The 23,544-nt window shown below is 44.1% G+C and overlaps 1 protein-coding gene across 3 annotated transcripts; it reads left to right on the top strand.

Annotated features, from left to right (window-relative positions):
- The first annotated feature begins 2,897 nt into the window (after positions 1-2,897).
- Positions 2,898-15,219, top strand: LOC131572013 (gap junction beta-6 protein). Of its 3 annotated transcripts, none has more exons than XM_058824863.1 (3): positions 2,898-3,055; positions 3,394-3,470; positions 12,426-15,219. In XM_058824863.1, exon 3 carries the CDS (start codon positions 12,448-12,450, stop codon positions 13,237-13,239), a length of 792 nt encoding a protein of 263 aa, XP_058680846.1. In that variant the 5' UTR covers positions 2,898-3,055; positions 3,394-3,470; positions 12,426-12,447; the 3' UTR covers positions 13,240-15,219. The 3 variants fall into 3 exon arrangements, with proteins under 3 accessions (XP_058680846.1, XP_058680845.1, XP_058680847.1); XM_058824862.1 differs by having other exon boundaries at positions 2,900-3,055; positions 3,391-3,470; XM_058824864.1 differs by lacking the exons at positions 2,898-3,055; positions 3,394-3,470 and adding an exon at positions 6,466-6,603.
- The last annotated feature ends 8,325 nt before the right edge of the window (positions 15,220-23,544 follow it).

The following is a 23,544-nucleotide window of genomic DNA, read 5'->3' as shown; positions in this document are numbered from 1 at the left end:
TGTTTATCCATTCCCTTCTTATCACTTTTTATCTTAAAATCATGTCAATAAAGAAAATCTGTATTATAGTGCACTGCAGGAGAAGGGGCTGTCATAATTCCAAGCAATCAATTCAGATGTATTTATTTCACAGTTTTATCAAACAGGAATTTTTATATGCTAGCTAAATAATTCACTATATTTTTATATGTTAGCTAAATAAAAGATTCCTCATATGTAAAGGAATAAGTACAATTTAACTCTGTTTACTAAGTGGCATATATTACTAAATATATGCCCTTTTACCCTTATAAATAAAGATGAAACACTGTGATTCAGACTAGGACTTCCAGTCCTTAAATTTCCAGCACTTACACATGTCCCATTCCTTTTTTTTTCTAGTGTCCCTTGAGTCATCATTCATAATCAAAGAGAGTGCTGGTGCTACTGGGTAACAGAAATATCATTCAACAAATGAGAGATGAAAGAATTACCCAGTAGAGGAGAACCTGGTCTATTTCTGCCTGTCACTCATTCACCTGGTGCTCCCCACTGTCTAGGGAATAGATAGTTTGATACTATCTAATTTTGGAAATGCAGAATATCATTTAAGACTTTTCTTTGCTGTCAAACTGGGTGTTTCTGCCTTGGGAGCAACACCAGGTGTTGGCCTCCAACTGTGACACTCCTGGAGGCAGTGCAGTGAAGAGCTGAGATGAGGCAGCTCCGAGAGCTCCACACTGCCCATGACTTATGTCCTTTAGGCTTACCTGCCTTTAGGCAACTGTGAGACCCATGGGGCCTTGTTTCCACTAGCTTTTCATGGAAAAGACCTTCAAGATCATCGAGTTCAACCTTTGATCAACACCGTGTCAACTGAACTAAGTGCCATGTCCAGCCACTTCTTGAACACTTCCAGGGGTGGTGACTACACCACCACCCTGGGCAGCCTCTTCCAATGTCTGGCCACCTTTGCAGTGAATAAATTCTTCCTGATGCCCAACCTCACTATCTCCTGGTGCAGCTTGAAGCTGTGTCCTCTTCTCCTGTCATTGGAGTCTGGGAGAAGACACCCCGCATCACAACAACCTCCCTTCAGGCAGTTGTACAGAGCAAAACGCTCTCCTGGGAGCCTCCTGTTCTCCAAGCTAAACACCCCCATCTCCCTCAAGCTACTCCTCATAAGACTTACATTTCTGATTTCTATTTTCACAATAGGGGGAAAAAAAAAATCACCAAACCTCTTTTTGGTGGCAAACATAGCCTAGCAAGGACAGCACAAAACTTAAAATCCTCTGCTCCAGCAGACATAACCAATGTTTAAAGTATTTCACACCTTAAAAGGACACATTTCACTTTTTCAAGGTCACTGAATCAAGCTGGAAGGTGACTGGAGAGAGAACAACACATGAGTTCCAGATGTCTCTTCTAAAGCTTTTCTTCTATTAGGAGATGAGCTTTCCCTTTTGCAAAGTGCAGATGCATGACTGGGCCCAGAGGCACCTCCCTTCCTCACACACGCCATATTCATGGACCTTGAACGTCATCTGAACACACTGAACTCCCACAGAAGTGAGCAAGCACAGGTAAACTCAGCCCTCAGATATTTATTGCATGTCTAGCTCAGCATCACATCATACACCTTGGGCCTGGTCCTACAGCTGCTGCAGTGACCCAGTTTCCCTGGGTTCCCCCTGGATGGGGTATAACTAATGAATGGTCCCAGAGCTGATCCAGCTTTGCCCAGTAGGTTGGATTACAAGCCTCCTCAAATCTCTTCCAACCCGAATTTTCCTATGGTCCTAATGTATAGGTTCTATGGATCTAACTGCAAGAGTAAGAAAGGGTGGGAGGAAAGATGAGCAGCACAGAGACACAGGGTAATGTTTAAAGCACAGCTGATGACGATTTCTTATCTTTCAAGCATTAGATTGTTTGTGAGAGAAATTCCTACCTCTTCTTCCTGAATGTGAAATAAAAAGTAAGTAACTGATTTTTGCTAAAGATTTCCCCAGGGATTACTTGTATTCTAGAAGGTGGAAAGACAAGGCAGTAGAACTTTGTTGGAAATAATTTATCATAGGGTCCTTATACTCCAAACACGCACAAACACAAGAGTTTTTCACCTGAAGTCTGAGCAAATGTCCTGTTTGTCCAGTTGTGGTGTACATTTTCTTTGGAAATTTAGTTAAGAGGTTTACAAACTATTTACTTAATTTGATGTGCCTGTCTGCAAGACAGGGTACATAGTTTTGGGCAGGGATTTTTGAACCTGAAGTGAGTTGTTTCCTCAGCAACTGTATTCCTTGGAAACAGAAAACTCTCCAAAATAGGTCTTTGCACTGGCAAACACACACATCTCCGTGAAAGCCTGCGAGTCTGCAGGGCACTGCTCTAGCATTTCAATCGCACTCGGAAAACAAACCTCAAAATGCCAGAAACGACTGGCTCTTCCCTCTGTGTTTGGCCAGTAGCTCTTTTAATGATTTCCAGGAGAAAAGACCCAGCTTTTTTCTGTCCCAAGGCCCTTCTGACTACCTGGATTCCTCAAGATGGAAACACGACCCTGTTATCTTAAACAGATATGCGTTTCCCCTGAAAACCTCCCAAGTATCTGCTGTTACCTTGATCTCCCTTCCCCTCGGGGTCTCCCCCTGCCACCCCAGACCAGCCCTTCCGCGGCAGGAAGCGGCCCTGGGGCGGACACAAGCCCTTCCCATCCCTTATTTTGGCTCTTAGCTCCTCACCTTGGAAGCCCCGCTGGGCGCAGCCCCCTCAGCGGGGCACAGCGGCAGGGATGGGCCCCGGGCCCCGCCCCGGCTTCCCACCGCTGCCGCCTCCGCGGCCGGTCGGCCGGAGGAGCGGGGCGCGGGCGGGGCGCGGGCGGGGCGGGCGAGGGGCGGGCTAACAGCGGCGGCAGGTGAGCGGGGAGGGACCTTAAAGCTCCGGGGCGGCGAGGCCGGGGCCGCCCGCTCCGCAGCCACCGGCGGAGCCACGTTGATCGGCGCAGCCCGGCCGCGGCGCCGGGAGCTCCCGGCGGGGTGAGCGCCCCTCAGCAGCGGGGCCGCTGAGGCAGGTGAGGGGAAGGACGGAAGGGGCGCGGCGGGGCAGCTCCCAGCGGGCAGCTGAGGCCGCACTTGTTGCGGGGCCGGGGCCGCGGCGGCGCCGCTGGGAGCTCCGGTGGCGCTGCCCGCCGGGGAGGGAGCGGGGCCGGGCGCGGAGCCGCCGTGTGCGCTGCCCACCCTGCCCCGGCAGGATTTCCCCTGCTCGGCATGGGCGCTCTCCGCTTCCCGTCCCCAGCCTGAGCATGACGGGGAGTGCTCGAAGCCCGCGAGCAGTTTTGGCGGGGCATGCTCCTGTCTCTGATGGTTACGCGTTTAACTTAGGGCGAAATCTTTATTCACCTCCCAGCAGCTCTGTGTGAGCGCGTTATGTGAAGTGCGTCCGACCAGCTGCGACACCAAGCAAAATCAAGGTTCCTGCAATTACAGGTAATTTGCGACACGCCTACAGATGTTAAGAGAGCTGCGGGAAGGTAAACAGCTTGCATCAGTAAAACTGACAGGTCCTGTGAGTGTCTGATCGCACGCTGGAAACATTCCTTAGAATTACAGGGGGAGTAGGAAATGAGGTGTGAGTCAGAAATAAATGTATTTCTGAGTATCGGGGCTGGATAAGATCGCACAAAGAATGAGTACTTACAGCTTTAAATAAAACCCGAAGGACGGGCTGGAGTAAGGGCAGGAGTGCTTGCTTAGTGCCTGGCACTAGCTGGGAGCTGGGCATGTTTTGGGCATGACTGGCTTTTCCGTCATCGGGCTTTCCTAGATTGGGTGTTACTTTCACAGTCTCTCACGTTGAAGAATCTCTCCCCTGTTCTCAACAGAGGAAATTATTTCCTTGTCTTGTATCCCATTAGTTCTCACCATGTAGCCTGAAAATATTCTGAAGACGACAGAGGGTTGCAGGAAGGAAGTGGCCTTTTGTTTTAAGAATGCTCTTTTAAATCCAGGTTTTATAGCTTTCATGATCAGTGGCTGCATCCTGTATGAAATACTGAGGGTTTGGTTCCAGATTTGGTTTGGGATCACCACCAGTGTATGTGTGTACACTGAGTCAAAAGCAGAATTAAATATATTTTCATCCTTAATTTTTTTTTAAAGGAGTTATGTAATTCTTAACGTTTCTTGGCCTCCACTGCTTAGCCTGGAAACCCTGCTTGCCAGATGCATCCTTTGAGGAGCCCCAGAGAAAAGACAGTAGGCAGGAGGATGTGTGTGTGTGTGATTGGGTTTGACCTGCCTTAAAGAGCAAGGCAATGGTGAGACAAGCCTCAGCCTGGAAGAAGGTGGTATCTCCGTGTCATCTAGGCATTGTAGTGTAAGTTTACCAGGCAGGCTTTTCAGCTCATTTCCAGAGCTATGAGGTTATATCCGTACTGCATGTGTTGGTGTTTGTAGGAGATGTCGCACAATTCCCAGAACTATCAGTCTCATAATTGTAGGATTATGTATGTATATGTAGGATTACATATCTCAGAACTTAAAAATGGGACTGTGAAACCCCACGAATTAGCATACTTCTCTGGAGAAATTGATTTTGTCCTGACAGGACCAGTTCTCTCAATGTGCTGAAGCTAGGCCTCTGATAGTGTTGCTGTTTTGCATCTCTTGGTGTGCAGTCCAGGTAGATTATTTGGGCAGCCTCATTTATTTTGTGCAAAAAAAGTAATTGTACATTGAAAAATGTCTAGCAGGCTTAGTAGCTGGAAAAATAACAGCACTTTGAGTTATATGTGCAAGTTTGTCACGATCACTGCATAACCTCCATGGGTACTTGGGAGCAAAGAAGATGCTCTTACAAGTTGATTATTGTGAACACTTCCCGGTAAATCAGTGGTCCCACACACTTTGTGAAATAGGAGCATGGGTTGAAGCTGTTTTTTTCTTTTGATGTTTTCCCTTGTTCTCTTCCTTGCTGATTTTAATTGTCACTTAATGATGACTGATGAAGTATCTGGAAGGAAAACTGTGACTCTTACCTGGCTAAATACCAGTTTGTGTAAGGAAAAGCTTGAAGTGATGATATATGGGGTGAGATAACATGCTGTCAAAACAGCAGGAATGCAGAAAAAGAGAAGCACATCCTCTGTTAGTTGATAAATGAATCTAATTCTATTCCTTATCATACACCTGCATTTCTTCCTGTGATAGAGTTTTAAAAAGGAAATAGTTACTTTGGACTTTACTCTTGATGAATGAAATAACAAAATACATGCTCAAGGAAAGCTACAGTGCACTGTAAAATGTTAGTGTTTATGAGTTTAAGTTGTGTGTGAAAGAAGACAGAAGCTTGTTAATTTTAGAGGAAAGGAGAGACTTGTAGAGGGAATGTAGACATCTGGCTAGGTGTAGGGGGATGGAAATAGGAATTAGGTAACAGGCTGAAAAGAAAAAGTAACATTGAAAAGTTATTTTGATGACCAGAAGTGGGGTGCAGTATCTCTAAAGCTTTCTTTAAGATATATAGGAAATAGGACACTTGTATCAGTGGAGACCTAGTCCTCGGGAATTCAGCTTTCTTCCAAAGTAAGAAGCTTTAAGCACACTTTGAAGGAAAGGCTTACAGGGGAAAATGGCTGAGACAGGCTAAACTCCAGTAGGACTTGTGCTGTCTTGTTATGCCTTCAAGTGTGACCTCTGATTTTCTGGTTTGCACGAGTGGAATGAATTTTTTGCAGAGATGTTCTGGAGGATTGCAATCTCCAGTTCCACTTGCAGGCTGGTGAAATAGGTATGAGTGTTTCCAAGCATCCTTGAAAAATGACTTAAAACTTATGTGAGGACATGAATATGGGACAGTCATAAGGGTGTCATTGTGGGCAGAAACTGAACCCTTAAATGCTCTTGATATTTAAGTAGCATAATTTTTTAATAACATTTAACTGCATATAAATTGGGTCCTAATCTGTTGGGTTTTTCTGGATTTCTTGCTGGGTTTAATTAGAACAAAGAATGCCTCCTGTTTTCGTAAACTTGAGTAGAAGGAAAGAACAATGCTTGCAGTGTTCAGACCTGCAACTGTCAGAGGTTTCCTGTTCCTGGTTAGTCTTTGCCTGTTCTTGTGTCAAATCAGATATACTGTAATCCCTCTATTGTTGATCTTCTCTCCAGTTTCCACTCTGATCTGGAGATAGGTGTTCAGAACAAAGTTTAAGAGCTACTAGAGAGAATTGCACAGGCTTTTGTGATTGTTAGGCTGCTCCTTTGATCCCTTTCAGCTTTTTAGGAAAGCATTGTTGATATTCTAGTCTTCCAGCTGCATACTCCTTGAAGTTTTTAATATACTGCTGTAAAATTAAAATAGCTGGAAGGCTACCTATTAGAGGATTTTAGTTTCCAAGATCTAAATTCAAAGCTTTGTCTTCTTGCATTTTGAACTCTGTATTAAAGCTATAGCAATGTAGGGAGCTCCAATCTTTTTCAGATGTCAGAAATATCCTGGATGATTGAATTCAAGCTTGGTGCTTCCAGCTTTGAACTGTTACTTATCTGTCTTGGTCCTTTGAGCCTGTGAAGCTTGTAATTGCAGTGGAGCATTTCAGGAGGACAGCCCTGTGAGATGGTGAGATTTTTGTTATCTCTAGTTTAATGTCTGGGAAACTGAGGCGTGGGGCAGACTGAAATTAGGTAGGAAGTCTGAGCAAGTTAGCAAGTGGTTGCTGTAGCCTGTGTACCCACCTTTCTTGGTGAAATGAAAGGATGCTGTCTTTTGGAAGATGCTAATCTGTATTTATTAGAAGCTTTCTTGCTTCAGCCTTGACAGTGCTGCTGTTCTGGTAGTACAGCACCAAAACTAGCTCAGCAATAGGAATAACAAAATCTACACACTGGCAATTAAGTGCTTGCTGTAAACTAGATGCCAGGTTGGCAGGGTGGAGGCATGCTGGTGCAAAACTGCCGAAACCCAGACTAGTGTGTGCTTCAAATCTGAGTAATGACACAGCATTATGCAGCTCTAGGACACCTTGGTGCTGGTTATCACCTCCCCCTGTGAGCCCCTGCTCCAGTGCAGCTGTTGAGATCAACACCTGAAGGGAAAGTTGTCTCAGAGGCACGTTTGAATGCATGTTGGACCTCAACATGCAGCAGTACTTCTTGTGCAAAGTTGGGTTATAAAATAATTTTTGTAATGATTTTACATCTGTTAGTTTAGATGTTCTGAAGTTTTTCTGTGGCAACAGTTCTGCATTAAACTGCTTCTCTTAGGAATGTGAGTTCGCCTTTGTCCCCAGCTGGGGGGGAAGCAGGGATACTTGAGACCAGTTCTTTTTGGCTTAAAGATTATCTTGGTTAACACATTCCTACCTGGGATAAAGTAACTTTTCTTGGCAGTCTGCTGATCTTTTATCAGTATCTGGAGGCCGTGCTGAAAGTGGTGGAAAGTCACCCCAAACTGGTAACTTCTGGTACACTGTACACTAAAATTTTGATGGAAGTGGAGTCATTGTGAATACCCTCTACATTTCTGTGTAATTCCAGTACAGTAAATAAATTGATATCCAAACTGAAGATAAGGGTATAATCATAGTCTGAATTTGTGCATAAATTAGGGGTCTGTGGACCTCTTCTTGAATAGGACTCCTAGAAGTTCCTGTAGCATAAGCAGATACTGTAATACTTGCTTGTGACTACTTTATTTTCTTGCTCAATAATATTCTATAGCACAAGCACCATATATGCATGTGATAGAGAAACATCTTCTGTTGCTTTTACACCTTCGCTGTAGTCCAGCTGTGGATTTAGCCACTGAGTAATGAATTTCCAGTATAACAGTCTTTAACAAAGGAAAATGGTGTCTGTTAACAAGCCAGCTGTACTCGTAAACAGGGAGCTCGGTGATGATTGTCCTCGGTGTTGTGAATTGCAGGGATTTTCACTGGGTGTGTGCACCGTGCTGTGATTGCAGTTTAATGGAGGCTTACGGGAGCTGGCTTTAAAGTAGAAGGCAGTATAGCCATGGCAGCACAGAGCTCAAAATACTGCCCATGAGCTGTAGAACTACAGAAGGCATTAAGCTGTAGTTCTTCTCTTTCTGCTGTTTAGCTTACTGGGGTGGGGGGAAAAACCCACAAATCAAAAACAAAAAAACCAAACCCCAAATGAAACACCTGCTTATGTGGCTATGTTGTGTGATCATACAGAACTGGTTCCTTTGTAACTTAACTTTTCAGTCAAGCATGGTGATCTTTTATGATTGTTTTAAACTGTTAACTGTAACAACCATATCCCACTGTGGTCCTCTAATTGTTGAATGAAACAGAAGGTGCTGCTGGTGGTAGAACAGATATCTATGTGGAGACTTGGAAAAGCTTATTTTCATGCCCAGGTGCAATTTTTGTGAAGGAGAATTTAATATTTAATGCACTCCCCTGTTAGGAATTATTCTAAGTGCTTCATTACTCAACCTTGCTAATTTCAGCTGTCTTCTGTTCTTCCCAGTTTCTTCCTTTAGAACCAATCCCTATCCTCATTCCTACTTTCTGTTTTTTCCCCAAAGTTCACCTAAGCTTTCTTGTCTTTAATGTACCAGCAAACTAGGTAAGTCCTTGGCTGTCTACATACTATTCTTTCTGCAAGTATTTGGCAGGATTTGCTCATATAGAAATAGAATAGTATCTGGACTGGTCCTATTAAAATAGGACTTACCAACCCATTAAAGGGATGTCATTTTCCTGTTTTTTTCTCCTTTGGTCTGCAAGACAGTTAATATTTTACTTGCTAGTGAAAAAGAAAGCAAGTATTTGAAAGATGATCAAGCCTATGATCAAGGTTCTAGCTTTTGAGTGAGTAAAAAGTAAATGAGCCATCACATCAGTACAGGTAGCCCTGATGAGGTGTTTAGCTGGCATGATCTGCACTAGTGGCTTCAGTAGTGTGAAGGGCCATACTTGGCTAACTTAAATTCTGCTTGGATCACTGTGTCTGTTTGTTGGAGAGGGGAGGACACTTTGGCAGTGTCTGAATTGCCTTTACTGGATCCTCTTAAGTTGCATTGAGGGGAACTGTTTAAAGCCAGCTAGCAGGAAACACTGTGGCCAGAGTATTTGGATGTCATTCAGGCTGCCTGGATATGGCACTACAATCTTTCAGGGAGAAGATAGTGAGACTTCACTGGTATGTGGTCAGTGCCTGTAGCACTCTGTAGTAGACCACCAGTCATATGACTCTCCACCAATGTCAAAACAAGCCTGAGAGGCTGTGAGCAAGAAGGGGCAAAGGTTGGTCACTTGCTCAGCAAGCAGTGGGAAGAACCAGTGGATGGTGGCAGGAGGAGCTGGAGAGACAGCTGGAAGATTTGGTAAGGTGTGTGGGAAGGGTGAAGGGAGGAGTGTTTGGGCAGGTAGGAAAGCTTTTTTGGAAAGAAGAGGAGATGTAACCAGGAGACTCTGGACAAAAGACTGCCTCTTCACAGTGTGATGGCTCTTTTTCTTCTTTCTTGATCCAGACACAGACATGTCTTTGCTAGAATTGAAGCACAGATTTTTGGCTTAACAAGCACAATATACTCTCAGAGAATATGGAGCAAGTCAGATGAAGAGGAGTGCTGCCAATGCCTCTTTCCCACTAACTGCTCATTCTTACCCATGCTTTGCAATTTGTAGCCTGGGGTTTTTGTTGTTGTTGGTTTTTTGGGGGTTTTTTGGTTTTGAGGGTTTTTTTGTTTGTTTTGGTTGGGTGTTTTTTTTTAATGTAGCTGTCCTTTTCAGATGATCTGTGGGTCTGTACTGTTAAGCAGATTGATGAAATGGATTAGGTTTAAAAAACCAAACCAACCAAAACATACTAGTCCTGGGAAGAACTTATGGACAAGTTGCCTGCTTTATAATGCACCTCCACAAAGTCACAGGAGATGAGCTGTAGTGTGACCTTAGCAGAAAACAGAACTAGGGAAGTTTCTTGAGCTAACTACACACTGGGGAACTTGTACTTTGAATCTCCTTCTGCAGAGGAGGAGGAAACAAATCCCTGTTAAGTTATAACAAAATGGCAGCACTGCTGGTGTGCAGCGAGATGTGAAGCTAAGAAACAGGGCTTATGAGGAGCAGAACATAGGTTTCACTTCACAGCCTTTTCACTCTAAAGATGGTTGACAGGCAAGGAGAAGAAGATGGAATGACTGAGAAGAAAGTAAGGACTGTGATGGCGTTACAGGATAGATGGATAATGTGTGTAATAACACTGTTTGCCTGGTGCCAGTCTTCTACAGGATTTATTTTCAAATGTTCATAAGTATTTCTAATCATAGTACTTAGTTGTGGTGTCATTTTATAAGTACTGTAATTGCCATATGTGTGTAATAGTAGCAGAGAACACTAAAAATTGTAACTGTCCCTCTGTTTAACAATGCATTAATTACAAAGGAAAATTCTGAAAGAATTTTCATCAATCAGATGACAGAAAAGGGGTGGAACAGTTAAAAATCCAGCTGATATGCTTAGTAAGGATCTCTAGTATTAAGGACCTTTCCTGTGTCTTCATAGGGTTAACCCTAGAGACTCTCTGTAACTGTTTGCTAATTAAAAAATAATCTTTCTTCTTGGAAAAAATAACGTAGGAGCATAGCAAGGTAAATCTGTTTCTGTGTGGTTTCAGTCACATAAAGAGGAAATAGCCCATATAGATTGTGCATCCTGAAGGAGGCTCAGGAAAAGTTCTCTCCAATCTGGAGATCTTGGATCTCCCCCTTGGTTTTCACCTCCTGGAGTATAGCCCCACACAGTCAACCAGCAGGATCTGGTTTATGGAACTAGTGAAGGGAGATTACATTTAAATCCCAGTAACTCAAGGAAAAGATACCATTGTGTTGCGTAACAATTAAGTGTCCTCATTATCTCTGAGCTGTTGTGTACTTTGATTGATACTCAGTTAATGCATGTGGCCTACTGATTATATGTATCTCACTGTAAACCAGGAAGGTTTTTGACATTACTCAGAATGGGAGTGTGACGTGGAAGACAGCTACAAAATAGTGTCATCATGTTCTTCCTCATGTGGTGTGATCCAGCTCAGAGTCAGGAAAATCCTGTGATTGATATGATGACCTTTTTGCCAGTAGCTGCTCTTTAAAGCAACTTTGAAAAGATGATTTTGCTTATTGGTGCCTTGTGCTGTAAATGCCAAGGAAATATGTGCTCTGAGATAGAAACAAGTTAATGAAGTTGTGAAACAAAAACCTTCATGAGCAATTTCAGAATCGAGAGATCTGTAAGCACTCTTACAGGGTCCTGGCTGATAGGCAAAAGTGCCAGTTTCTTGAATACACAGTAGTTTGCAAACTAATTTTCTGTAAATCCATCTGAAGTGGAGGAGTGTGGGAAGATGGGCTGGAATGCCTCTGAATGCTCTCTGTGAAAAGCTGTTTGTGGAAGCTGCAAAAACTCAGATAATTGTGGTGTTCCTGAGGAGACCAAAAGATGAAATCCTTAATTCATTACAGTCATACTACTTTGAAACTCACCTACTGGAAACTATTGAAAAAGTTGAAAAAAATCTCTGAGCTACTGCTGGCCTGTCTGAACTCCTCAAATGTTGACTATAGCACACTCCCAGCCTCTGAAATATCTCCCCTAATCTAGGACTAATGAAGTCTGTGTTATGAAGAAAACTCCAACCTGACATGCATTCACAAGGGAGGAGTCCTTATCCACTTACCCTAGGCCCTTTTTGTAGTTAGTGCAAAGAAAAGAGATTTTGGTATGAATCTTAAGCATTGATTTTTAAAAGTCCAGCTCGAGATGGGTAATGACCAAGATTTACCTTCATTGCTTCAAGCTGGTGTGGGGTTTGCTTTGACTAAGAATGCTGTCACACTCTTTAAACTGGTGAATGCAGGTTATCTAGACATTCTCAGGGAAGGTGCAGAGCATCCACAGTAGTTGCTCAAGGCCTGTCTTTATTGCGGGCATGTACTTAAGTCATTATTTACACTCTAAAGATAAGGATAAACTAATTGGCTTTGATTTGTATAGGAATTCTGTCTGTCTAACATGTTACTTTTTTTAACATAACATCTACCTTACTTTTGGCTGATATCTTCTATCATTTTATTACTGTTTTCAAGCTATTAGAAGTTGTATATTTTCATTGAAGGCTGTGTTCATCATTTTCCCATCTGTCTTTCTTACTTAATGTGGCATTGGCAAATACACCTAGGAGTCGAATGTGGTGCCATGTGTGTAATCCAGTATGAAATACTACCTGCTGATATGTGATTAGGTTATCATGTGTGATTAGTTGTAGGTAAGCCCACTGCGTCAACAAAGCGTTACCACAGCCGGTGAATGTGCTGCAATTATGATATTGCCTTTATTTTAAACCACATGCTTGCTGGTATTCGTTTCCTGTCTTGATTAATCTTAGTTTTATTTATTTGTCTTGTCTTAGGTCAGAGGATTGAAACAAGACAATGGATTGGGGAGCTCTGCATACCATTTTGGGAGGTGTAAATAAGCACTCCACCAGTATCGGGAAGATATGGCTCACAGTCCTCTTCATCTTCCGTATCATGATCCTGGTTGTGGCTGCAGAGAGAGTCTGGGGAGATGAACAAGATGACTTTGTCTGCAACACGCTTCAGCCTGGCTGCAGAAATGTTTGCTATGATCACTTTTTCCCCATCTCTCACATCAGACTCTGGGCCCTGCAGCTGATCTTTGTCTCCACACCTGCGCTGCTGGTGGCCATGCACGTGGCTTACAGGAGGCATGAGAAGAAAAGGCAGTTCAGAAAAGGAGACCAGAAATGTGAATTCAAGGACATTGAAGAAATTAGGAAACAGAGGTTTCGTATTGAGGGCTCCTTGTGGTGGACGTACACCAGCAGCATCTTTTTCAGACTGGTCTTTGAAGCCGTCTTCATGTACGCGTTTTATTTCATGTACGATGGGTTCCGAATGCCTCGCTTAATGAAGTGTAATGCCTGGCCCTGCCCCAACACTGTAGACTGCTTTGTTTCCCGACCTACTGAAAAGACCGTGTTCACTATTTTCATGATTGCTGTGTCCAGCATTTGCATTCTTTTAAATGTGGCTGAATTATGTTACTTACTGGCAAAGTTTTTCCTCAGAAGGTCTAAAAACGCTGGAAATTCAAAACAGCAGCCCAACAATGAGAATAAGGAAGAAACCAAACAAAATGAAATGAACGAGTTAATATCTGATAGCTGCCAGAACACAGTTATAGGGTTTACAAGTAGCTAAGGTGATGCCAGTGCTGATGTTCACTCTTTTTGGAGTGAATGTTTTATTTAAAGGCTGCAAATGAAATTTGTCATATGAAACAAGGTTGGTTGAGGTTTTGATGCATAGTGTCAGATGTCGAGTAGGTACACGTCTGGGAAAAGTCAGGGCAGCCTAAACATGTGAAAATTGCATGAGGGTTAAATAGGAAGATACACTTTCCTGTGAGTACCCTTACAAGCTGACTATGACAAGTGGGAAGCCCACTGCTACCTTCATGCTGACACAGCTCCTGAAAGCTAAATGCAACAGCAATAAGAACAAAACTCTTTCCAAGCTAGGTATTCTAGTATTACAAGATGTTTTGTAATAGTGGTAGTTTTTACTTGTGAACTGATGATTAAAATATTTTTCTAAAATCTAAGATTCCATGTTACTTAAGGTGTTATAGTACACAACTGACTGTGTTTTATTTCTTAATCAGGCATATGCAGATGAACCCTGTAATACCATATTCATAGGGAGGAGACAGCAATAGGCTACATGCACTTTCACAGCTTTGCAAGTGCTGCTTGAGTCTGGGCAGGTAGCTTGAGATGCTTGCATACACACTGCTGGCTGTAGGGGGAATTGTATGAAAGCCCACCAGTGTGTACAATTGAGGTACCTAGATTCTCAGTGCAAACTCCTGCCTGAAAACAGCACAGGAATATAGTTACAGCCTATGTAGACTTGTTTAAACACCTAGCAGACCTGGTAATTGTACCAATCTCTTAATTGCATACTGTCAGTTTTATAGCAACTTACATAAGTTTATGTAGATGTTTTTTTCTCTAATGTATTAGCTGTTTCTTTATACTGTATCACATCATGGAACTTTTTTGGTTTTGATTTGTTTGCTTTTTTGTAGTAGACTGATGGTGCTGTTATGAGACTAGAGTCTGTCTGGTTTCAAGGACATGGGAAAGTATTCCTGGAAATGAAGCGAGTCTTCTGAATAAAAGGCAAACACTTTAACCTTTCTTAGTGAAGTGAGAGTCTATGTGTGAATGCTAGGCAATATTTTAAGTAGGAATTTAAAAAAAAACTTTTTCAAGTAGAGACTCTACATCCAAAGTGCACATAACCCCTAGGCACCTCTCATTCCCATCCAGGGCACTAATGCCCTTATTCTGTTGTCCATACTCTAATGGAGATACACAGGAAACTCTGAGTGCATGGCAGTATGTGGCTGTGGGAGAGGTGTGCTTGTGAAAGCAGGGGAACCTGAAAGTCAGAGGTGGGTGCAATGCAAAACAGCTGTATTGTCTTGTGTGCTTCCTGTTTTGGGCCACTTACCACCATGGATACACTGACCTTGGTAGAACTAAGTTTTGGGGTTGGTATGTTTGTTGTCATTTTACAAATGGATTGGCCTCACTATTTTTCTATAATGGAACTACTCTTCCAAGGTGGAGAACCAAGAGCAGGTATCCTTAGGAGCAGATATTGCACTGTCCCCTTTTCCTCATGTTGTATCACACTTCTTACAGTGCTAGCACAGCTCTGTGTGCATCCTGAAGGAGGGCCCAGGTATCCATGCTGTAAGAGGGCTTCAGTGGGTTGGTTGTTTTATTTATGACTAGTAAAACCCTAACAGGGAGCAGGCACAAGCAACAGGAGAGAGAAAATACCTAGAGTCAGCTCTGTCCCTGCATGAGGGCCTGAGCTGAGCCCTGCCATTTATCTGTTCTCTTCCACTGGCAAACTCCTGATCTTTCCTGCCTTCACAGCACATTTTCTTTTTTAATCACTGTTGTGAAAAGAAATTGCTGCTAGTCTTCTGAATGTATTTACCAGCAAGCTTGAGGAAAAGGTATACACAACTATAGTATACTAGTGTATATTATTCTCTCTGCAGATTTAGGGAAGCTGATCCCTTAGGGTCAGGAAGGTGGGTGCTCAGGCTGTACCTTGCTGGATCACTCCCCAGGCTGCCCAGGTGCACAAGCAGAGTGGTGGTTCCAGAGTGTGAAGATACACCTACTTCTCTTTCAGGACTGTGCTTCATGGAACAACTTGAGACTTGACTTTCATCTGGGACATCTGTGGATCACATACCATATTGTCAATATGAATGGAGATCAGTTAATAATTATGCTTGACTGTGTCTTACCTGTGTCTTATTTGAAATAGCCCTATGCTGCATGCCAATAAAACTGTGAAGCACCTTGAGGTAGATATGTTTTCCTCAAATGGAGGAGGGGTAGTTTTTCTTGGTCTGTGATAAAATGCAGGCCTACAAAACCCCAAATGGGGATACGATGATAGCTCTCTCTGTGGTTTTTCTTTTCCCGCTCACAATTTTCAGACAGTGAGTTATATTCCAGCAGTTAGTTTTTTCTAAAATGTCAGTTCCATTCCTGTTCATTCTTTTCATCCTGGGTAAGTGGGCAAAGTTTCAATGAAGAAATTGGTTGTCTGCAGTCCTTTGTAGGCCAGCACAAGTCTGTGTGTGGCCATGCTGTAAATGGATTTGGGTTGGCTGGACATTTCCTGCGTGGTAGCAGGACCTGGTAAGGTGCAGTCTGGCAACACTGCCCTGTTGCTGTGGTGTCCTGGCAGCCAGATGGGTTGGGAACAAATGTGCCGGTCCCTGTCGAATCTGCACCAAGGGCAGCTGTAAATCAAAGAGCCAGAGCTGATCCAAGGCTTCACTAGCACTAAAGCTATTGATCGTCTCAGCAGGCAAGACCAGTTGTGACTGATGTGTTTGGCTGAAATATTTCTTCTCATTCTATGTACAGTCCCCATTATGAACACTCTCCTCTGAAACATCCCTAATTTCTCTTACTGCCAAGGTAAAGTCCCTGACAGTTTCAGTGCTCTCTTTAAATTATTCCTAGTAGATGGCACCATGATGAAATGACAGCTTTAGTGACTTGTTTCTCCAAGTCACCTTCCCCCTGCCTGCTGTATTTTGTGGCCTCAGTAGAGGAGGCAGCTGTGTTTAATAGGGTCACAGTTAACCCTGTCTGCAGGGAAAAGCTTAGGTGCTTTTCTTAGTTTCCACTTCCTGTGCCTTACCCTACTGCCTGAGGCTGGCTGGGGCTGCTCCAAACTGCAAAGCACGCCTGCGCCTAGACATTCTCTGTGCTTGCCCTTGCTCCTGCCCTGCAGCCATCCCTCTGGGAAAGGGTCTCCCCAACCCTCTGACTCTCTCACCTACTGATGACTGGGTTATACTCTACGGGCACCACCATCCTCCCATGGTAGTTCAGCCAGTTTTCTCTGATGGCAGCTGGCTCAACTGTCTCTGCCCATCCCTGCTGCTGTTCCCCACCCAGAGATTTCTCCTTTGTTATGCCTGGGGCAGAGATTGCTTAAATTGGTTTTGATGCCAAACAATTAATCAGAGCCTCTGGAAAAGCTCTCTTGCAAATTCCCTGCATTGCCTCCCACCTTCTTGTCTTGCTGTCCTTTCAATAGGCAGGAGCTCTGACTGCCTACAAGTGCAGCAGCACTGGCTGCTGGACTCTATTCCTGTTGTGCACCATGGCCCTTGACTCCAGCACCCTGCTCCATCCTTCCCTCTCAGCCCAGCCCCATTACAACTTTGACTCTGTTTTCCATTGACCTACGCCCATCCCAGCAACCCTGCATGCCAAAGATCTAAAAGCAAAGGAGACCAGCTGTGGGATGGTCTGAACTCACTCTCCTCCTTTTGCATACTCAGGCTGCCTCCCCTATGCCAGGTGCTGCAGCCATGAGCTCTTTGCTGCCAGGTTAGAGTCACTTTGGCTCCCCAGGCCTTTTTGTCGTGTGTGTTGTGGCAGCCCAGTGCCTCAGCCATCCTTGCCCTGCAAGGACATGCTGGGAAGTACTGCCACAGCCAACATGAGGCAGAACCCTGCTCCTAACTGCCTGCTATGTTTTTCTATTGCCACTGTTATCTGTATTCCCCTTACCAAGCCAAAGCTGTATGACAATCCTGCTGAAATAAATCTTTCATAGAATTATAGAATAGTTTGGATTGGAAGAAACCTTGAGAAGTCATCTAGTACAACGCCATTACAATGAGCTGGGGATCTTCATCTAGATCAAGTTGCTCAGAGTCCCATCCAACATTACCCTGAATCTTTCTAGTGATGGGGCATCTACCATCTCTGAGCAACCTGTTTCAGTGTTTCACCACCTCCACTGTGAAAAAAAGTCATCCTTATATCTATCTAGTCTGAATCTGCCCTCCTTTAGTTTAAAACCATTACCCTTGTCCTATTGTAACAGGCCCTGCTAAAAAGTTCATCATCATCTTTCTTATAAGCTGCTTTTAAGTACTAAAAGGCTGCAAAAAGGTCACCTTGGAGCCTTCCTTCTCCAGGATGAACAACTTAATTCTCTCAGCCTGTCTTCACAGGAAAGACCTTCCATTCCTCTGATCATTTTTGTGGCCCTCTCCTAGACCCACTCCAACAGGTCCACACCTTTGCTGTTCCGAAGACTTCAGAGCTGATGCAGCCCTGCAGGTGGGCTCTGAGCACAGCAGAGGGGCAGAATCCCCTCCCTGGCCCAGCTGCCCACTCTGCTTTGGATGCAGCTCACGACACGTTTGGCTCTCTGGGCTGTGAGAGCACACTGACAGCTTGTGTCCAGTCTCTCACCCAGCAGCACCACAAAGTTCTCTGCAAGGCTGCTCTCAATCCCTTCATCCTATGGATACTTACAGTTGCCCTGACCCAGGCTGGCTTTGTTGAAACCTTGTGAGGTTCCCATGGGCCCACTTCTTGAACTTGTCCAGGTGTGTAATTTGAAAACTTGAAGGTGCACTTCATCCCACTGTGTATTTCTGATATCACTGATAGAGATATTACAGAATATTCTGAGTTGGAAGAGACCTACAAGGACCATGAAATTCAACTCTTAAGTGAATGGCCCATATTCAAACAGACTACCTTGGTGTTATTAGCAGTATGCTCTAACCAACTGAGATAATCTCAGTGGCTCAAATTAAAGGTCATATGCTTTCAAACCACCTGCCATGGAAGAGGAAAGGGGATATTAAAGAGTCTGGTCCTAATATGGAGGTGGTCCCTGAGGGACACCACTTTTTACCAATCTCAATTGGGACATTCAACCATTGACCGCTCCTTTTTGGATATGACCATCCCAACCTATTCCTCATCTACTGAACAGCGTACCCATTAAATCCACCTCTCCATTTCAGAGAGAAGGATGTTGTGAGTGGACTGTGTCAAAGGCCCCACAGAAATGCAGGTAAATGACTCCTGTAGCCCTTCTGTAGTCACCCCATCACAGAAGGCCTCTGGGTCTGTCATGCAGGACTTGCCCTTGGTGAAGCTGTGCTGGCTGTTTCAAATCACCTCCCTGTCCTCCATGTGCCTTAGCACAGCTGTGCTCTCAGAGAGCATGGCCTCTGAAGCCAGAGGGACTGTCAGGATGAGATCCTACCCCACACTGGCCACTGCTGTCCCCCCAGGTGGGTCCATGGGCAGAGCTATCTCCACCACAGCAAACTTCTTTGTAGGGACATTGCATGGGCTGCAGACTGAGAGCGTGACTGGTGTGGCAGCCTTTCCCCTGCCAGAGGCCTTGTCTACGCCCCTTTCCCTGAAGAGCCCTGCATTGTCAGGCTTGTACTTCTCAGCTTTGGCACGTAAAGGTGAATGGCCTCTCTTCAACTTCCACAGAAGCTGAAAATCAGTTTCACAAAAAAAGATGGGGGTGGGGTGCAAACAAAATTTCTGCAGGTTCCCACCTGCTCATTCCCGCACCCCTGACACTGTTCTGGAATACAACAGCTTCTCCAGCACGCACGCAGAGCCAGGTGGCTCAGGTGGACTTCTCCAGAAAGCAGCACTCAACACTGTGATTGACACACAAAGCAATGGACAGGTGGGTCCGTGGGTGGAAAAGGCAGGGAGAGGTTCTTGCAGAGCCCTGACTCAGCCATCAAGTCCCAGCAAGGGCCCCAGTCAGCACCCTGTCTCATCCCTGGCAAGAGGCGTATGGACAGGAGTGCCACTCCCTGCACCTTATCACCATGGCCACCTCCTGCCTGAGCTGCTAGGACACCCATCAACGCTAGAATTTGCACTTCGGCCTCCCCACCCCGCCAATGCTCTGAACATCAGGTTGGCCCTTTCTGCAAGCTTGCAGATATTTCAGATCCAAAGCTCCTCACTGTCACTCAGCAAATCCCTGTTGATTCCAAGCAGGCTTGGGCCGGGCCCTTAGGAAGGGCGTACCTCCTTTCAAACACTGCAATACCACCCAGACGCTTTCTGCACTCCCCTTTTGCAACACCAGTCCCATTTCACACAGCAGCTATTACCTGCTGGCAGCAGATCTCCATGTTGGATTTGTAATTCCTGCCGGCCGTGATGGTGCCCCAGTGCTGGGCAGGCTGCAGAGCCTACACTGCTGTGTGGTCATGCTCCCACAGCCACTTCAGCCACTTCCAGTTTTTGCTGGTGGCTGCAGAAAGGACTTCATTACTTAGAGTCGGAGGGGAAGAGCTCCCTAGAATGTTCTGGCTTAACAAATCCAAGAGCCTTTTTTCCTCCTGCTGTGTTGGATGTTGTCTAGCCATTTATTTGTGTACGAGCCCATGAATCAGAGAAGTTTGGGACAGCAGGATCAGTAAAGCAGGAAGGTTTTACACCCTGCTGGCTCCCAACCCAACAGAACCCTTAGTCCATGGCACTCAGGCTATTTGACTTCCTTCAGACCCAGAGGCAGAGCTGGTTCTGCTCCTAACAATCCAGAGCAGCATGCTGCAGACTTTCTGTATTAGCAAAACCACAGTGCAGTCCTGGCTAATCTAAATTCTCCCAGTATTTTACGCCACCATCTCCTTGTTATAATTTACATGGTGGACCTCTCAGGCCAGTGACCCATCTCAGTTATGCCTTTGGGACATCTGGGAAATTTATTAAAAACATCTGGCAGATATTAAACGATGACACGATACAAAACATGACAATGGCCTTGAGAAAGAGACCTTTGATGCCACCTAGGAGATGTGAAAAGCCTGGAAAGAAAAGCAACTGGTACACCCTGTGACCCAGGTAAAATTCCCAGTATGTCCCTGGGGCTAAAGTTCACAACAGTGAACCTGGAATGGCTCTTGCAGCTTTTAGCCAGATGTGGGTGACACAGGAGGGAGAATTTAATCCTGTTACTAGGTATGATGGCTTGGCTTTAATTAAAATATTGCCCAGGTAGGCACAGAGTGTGTGTTCAATTGAGGGTAATAAAAAAACATTTGAAAGCGCCCAAGAGAGGCTGTCAGAAAAATATTGCCACACTCAGCTATTTACTCAGTTTTTGGTTTCTTATCTGGTAAAAATTTAACTAGTTCACCAGTCCCTGCAAAGTTTCCCAGAGCAGATAAGGCTTGTGCAGAGAGCAAGAACACTCGTGTCTCTCACACCACAGCTGTCCAAATGGGGCTGAACCCAGCTCTGATCCTACAGTTCCAAAGGGAGGAATAATGAAAATAATAGTTTGTATTGACACTGAATAAGTGTAGCAAAAAGTAGGATTCCCAGCAAATGTTTTAAAACCTCGGTTAAGGACTCAAGTTTTGTTTTGGCATCCCTTATAATTATTTATGTTTAAAGGGATATTTTCAGCAAAAGAGTCTGATAGAAGATAAAATCATTAGATTATGAAAGAGAAGTTTGGATGAGAAAGGAACTAAGGCACATTGAGGAAAGATCCTTTTACCAGTATGACAGGTGAAAAATAAAATTAATTTCAAGGAAAGATTTTAACTCCTCATCCAAGTCCCTGGTTTCCAGTGTCTTGAACACCTTCAGGAACAAGAACTGTCTAGGCAGGCACTTCAGTCTGCTCTGCTCTGTGCCCTGATGTGAAAGAGAGAAAAAACAAAACAAAACAAACAACAACAAGAAGCAAAATATTTAGATGTGTAAAGAAAAATATTGCTAATGAAATAGATAACTATATCACCCAGTTGTGCTGGTGGGTGGGAGGCAGGTTCCCAGTAAGCTGTCCTTGGGGAGTCAGAGACCCAAAGGGGGCTCTCTAAGACACGCGTGATTTCTGGCACAGAGCTGGAAAGTGTGTCCACACCCAGCAGAGGTGAGAAGTGATGACCAGAAACACCTTCCTTTTTCTTGGTCACTGTAAGGAAAAAGAGCAGCAGCAATGAAGTAACTTCTTCACTTGTTCACAGACACATGAAACTGATAACCTAGAACTGCATTTACTGGGCATCATTTCACAGGAATTAGAGCTGAAAGGGGAATGCTGCAGAACTCAGTTTTACCTCCTCACAGCCAAGAGGGATAACCTTGATTCCAAGCTTATTTTTGTGTTTATCCACTGCTTATTGTAAAGATTAAAGTCGTGCTGGAGCTTCCTCTGCAGGGAGAGCCTGACTTGCCAAACTGCCACCCACGCTTTGTCCCTCTGGCATTTCTTCTGTTCTTCCCAGCACCGAGGTGGGGTTAATATGGAAGTTATATGGGGTTACATGGGGAAACCCCTTGTCCATCCCTCTGGTCCCTCAAGAGACAGCAGAGAGAGGAGATGTGGATGAAAAATGTCCACAGGGGATAGTGGAAGCCATCCAGTGAATTCAAGTGCCTGGAGGGCTGGGCGGCAGCTGGATGGGGGTTTCCTTTATTACAGCTCTGAACTGAGTAGGTGTCTGACATCTGTTTAAATCCTATAAGTACCTAAATAGTCTCTTGGATCTCATTCCAAAACCTATCTACCCCCTTTATCACTGTGTAGGAAACCCTGATTAGCAGTCAAAGGTTTTGGCAGTCAAAGACATCCTACCAGCCAATCACCAACCAAAGGGAACACCCCACAGCCTCTGGAGGACCAACCTGTGTGGCTGTACGCCCGAATGGTCTTGTGACATCACCTGGTTCACACACAATTCACCAGCTTAATTTACTCCTCAGCAAGCTAACTCTCACTTTTTTCTTCTTCTTCTTCTTCTTTTTTTTTTTTTAAACAGTTCTGGTATTTTGCAGTGTCATTCACCAAAGAGCTGGAAGGTATTATCGAATCGACCACTGAAGAATAGCCAGCTATTAAATATGATTAAAAGCCAGCAGAAAAGGCATTGTTTCTTGATGGATCTGTTAGAAAGATAGGAAGAAATGTTACTTTTTTATATACTTACTAACCAATGAAAAAAAGTGACTATTAGAAATAGGATGTCACAATCTGCAAATCTGAAGCAGCATCAAATTCACCTGGATCATACTTCAGTTGTATTTGACTTGAAGAATGCTTGAAGAATAAGCACTACCTGATCTTGCTTGAGCACTTCCTGTATCAGAAAGGCTGCTTTGATTAACTAAATTAATTTTATATTTATCTTGATAAAATCCTGTAAAATTCCTGTGGTACATATATTTCAATTAACCTTGGTTACATAATTTTAGCTTAGTTTGGTAAGCTGTCAGTGCTGTGAAACCAATTTGAATGTTGGGTAAATTCTCAGCACTACCAAGCCCAGCAATACTGACAGCAAAAGCCCAAATATTTCTTATCTTGGGCTATAATTTAACTATCATTTTCAGAGGGTGGAAGAGACCACTGAGGACTGAAACATGTTGCTGAAGTGATTCCTTTAGACTGCAAGGTTCAAACCCACACGTCCATCTAACCTCAGGAGAAAGAAGTGACAGTACCTCCCCTACAGGCACAGCTCACAAGCTGTCCTGGGCTGTGGTATAGAAATGTAAGCCTTTCCAGAATGTGGTGGATTTCAGAAATCTGGCCAGTAACTTCTGGGTCTAATTGGGGAGTATTTAGACAACTTTCTGCATCTCTTCCTTTGCTCTCTGGAATTTCAAAGGGAGCACAAGCTGTTTTATTCCTGGAGCTGTACTGTGGCCACTCTGTCATAGCACGTGTCAAATAAGCAAAAACAAAAATAATAATTAATTTAGTTATTTTCAGATATCATGCTGTGACTTTCACATCAGCAGGCAGTGCTATTACATTACTGGGTAGTGCTGAAAATGTACTGAGTACCACAGAAAAGGAAAAAGAGATGCAAATACAATTAACCAGGCCAGCTGGAGATATGCGTAGCTAAAAGGGCATGAACAATCTTGTTTTTTATGCCCTTATGTTTTTTATTTCATGTCTCTCAAGTTATAGACATGCATGGAATTTTGCTGACTTACAGGCAAAATACCTGTTCCTGGGACATACAATGGGCTGTACAACAATGCAACATGTCTTGACACAGGGAAGAATGACCTCACCTGGGGCTGTGGGCTGCAGTTTGGAAATAAAGTGTTTCAACAGCAGTTGCAATCCCTGGCAGGAACT

Source organism: Ammospiza caudacuta, chromosome 2, assembly GCF_027887145.1.
Source record: "Ammospiza caudacuta isolate bAmmCau1 chromosome 2, bAmmCau1.pri, whole genome shotgun sequence".
NCBI lineage: Eukaryota > Metazoa > Chordata > Aves > Passeriformes > Passerellidae > Ammospiza > Ammospiza caudacuta.
This window is presented reverse-complemented; position numbering and strand designations above follow the sequence as displayed.

Coding starts and splice junctions, on each gene's coding strand:
- LOC131572013 (XM_058824863.1), top strand. CDS start 12,448: ATGGATTGGGGAGCTCTGCATACCATTTTGGGAGGTGTAAATAAGCAC.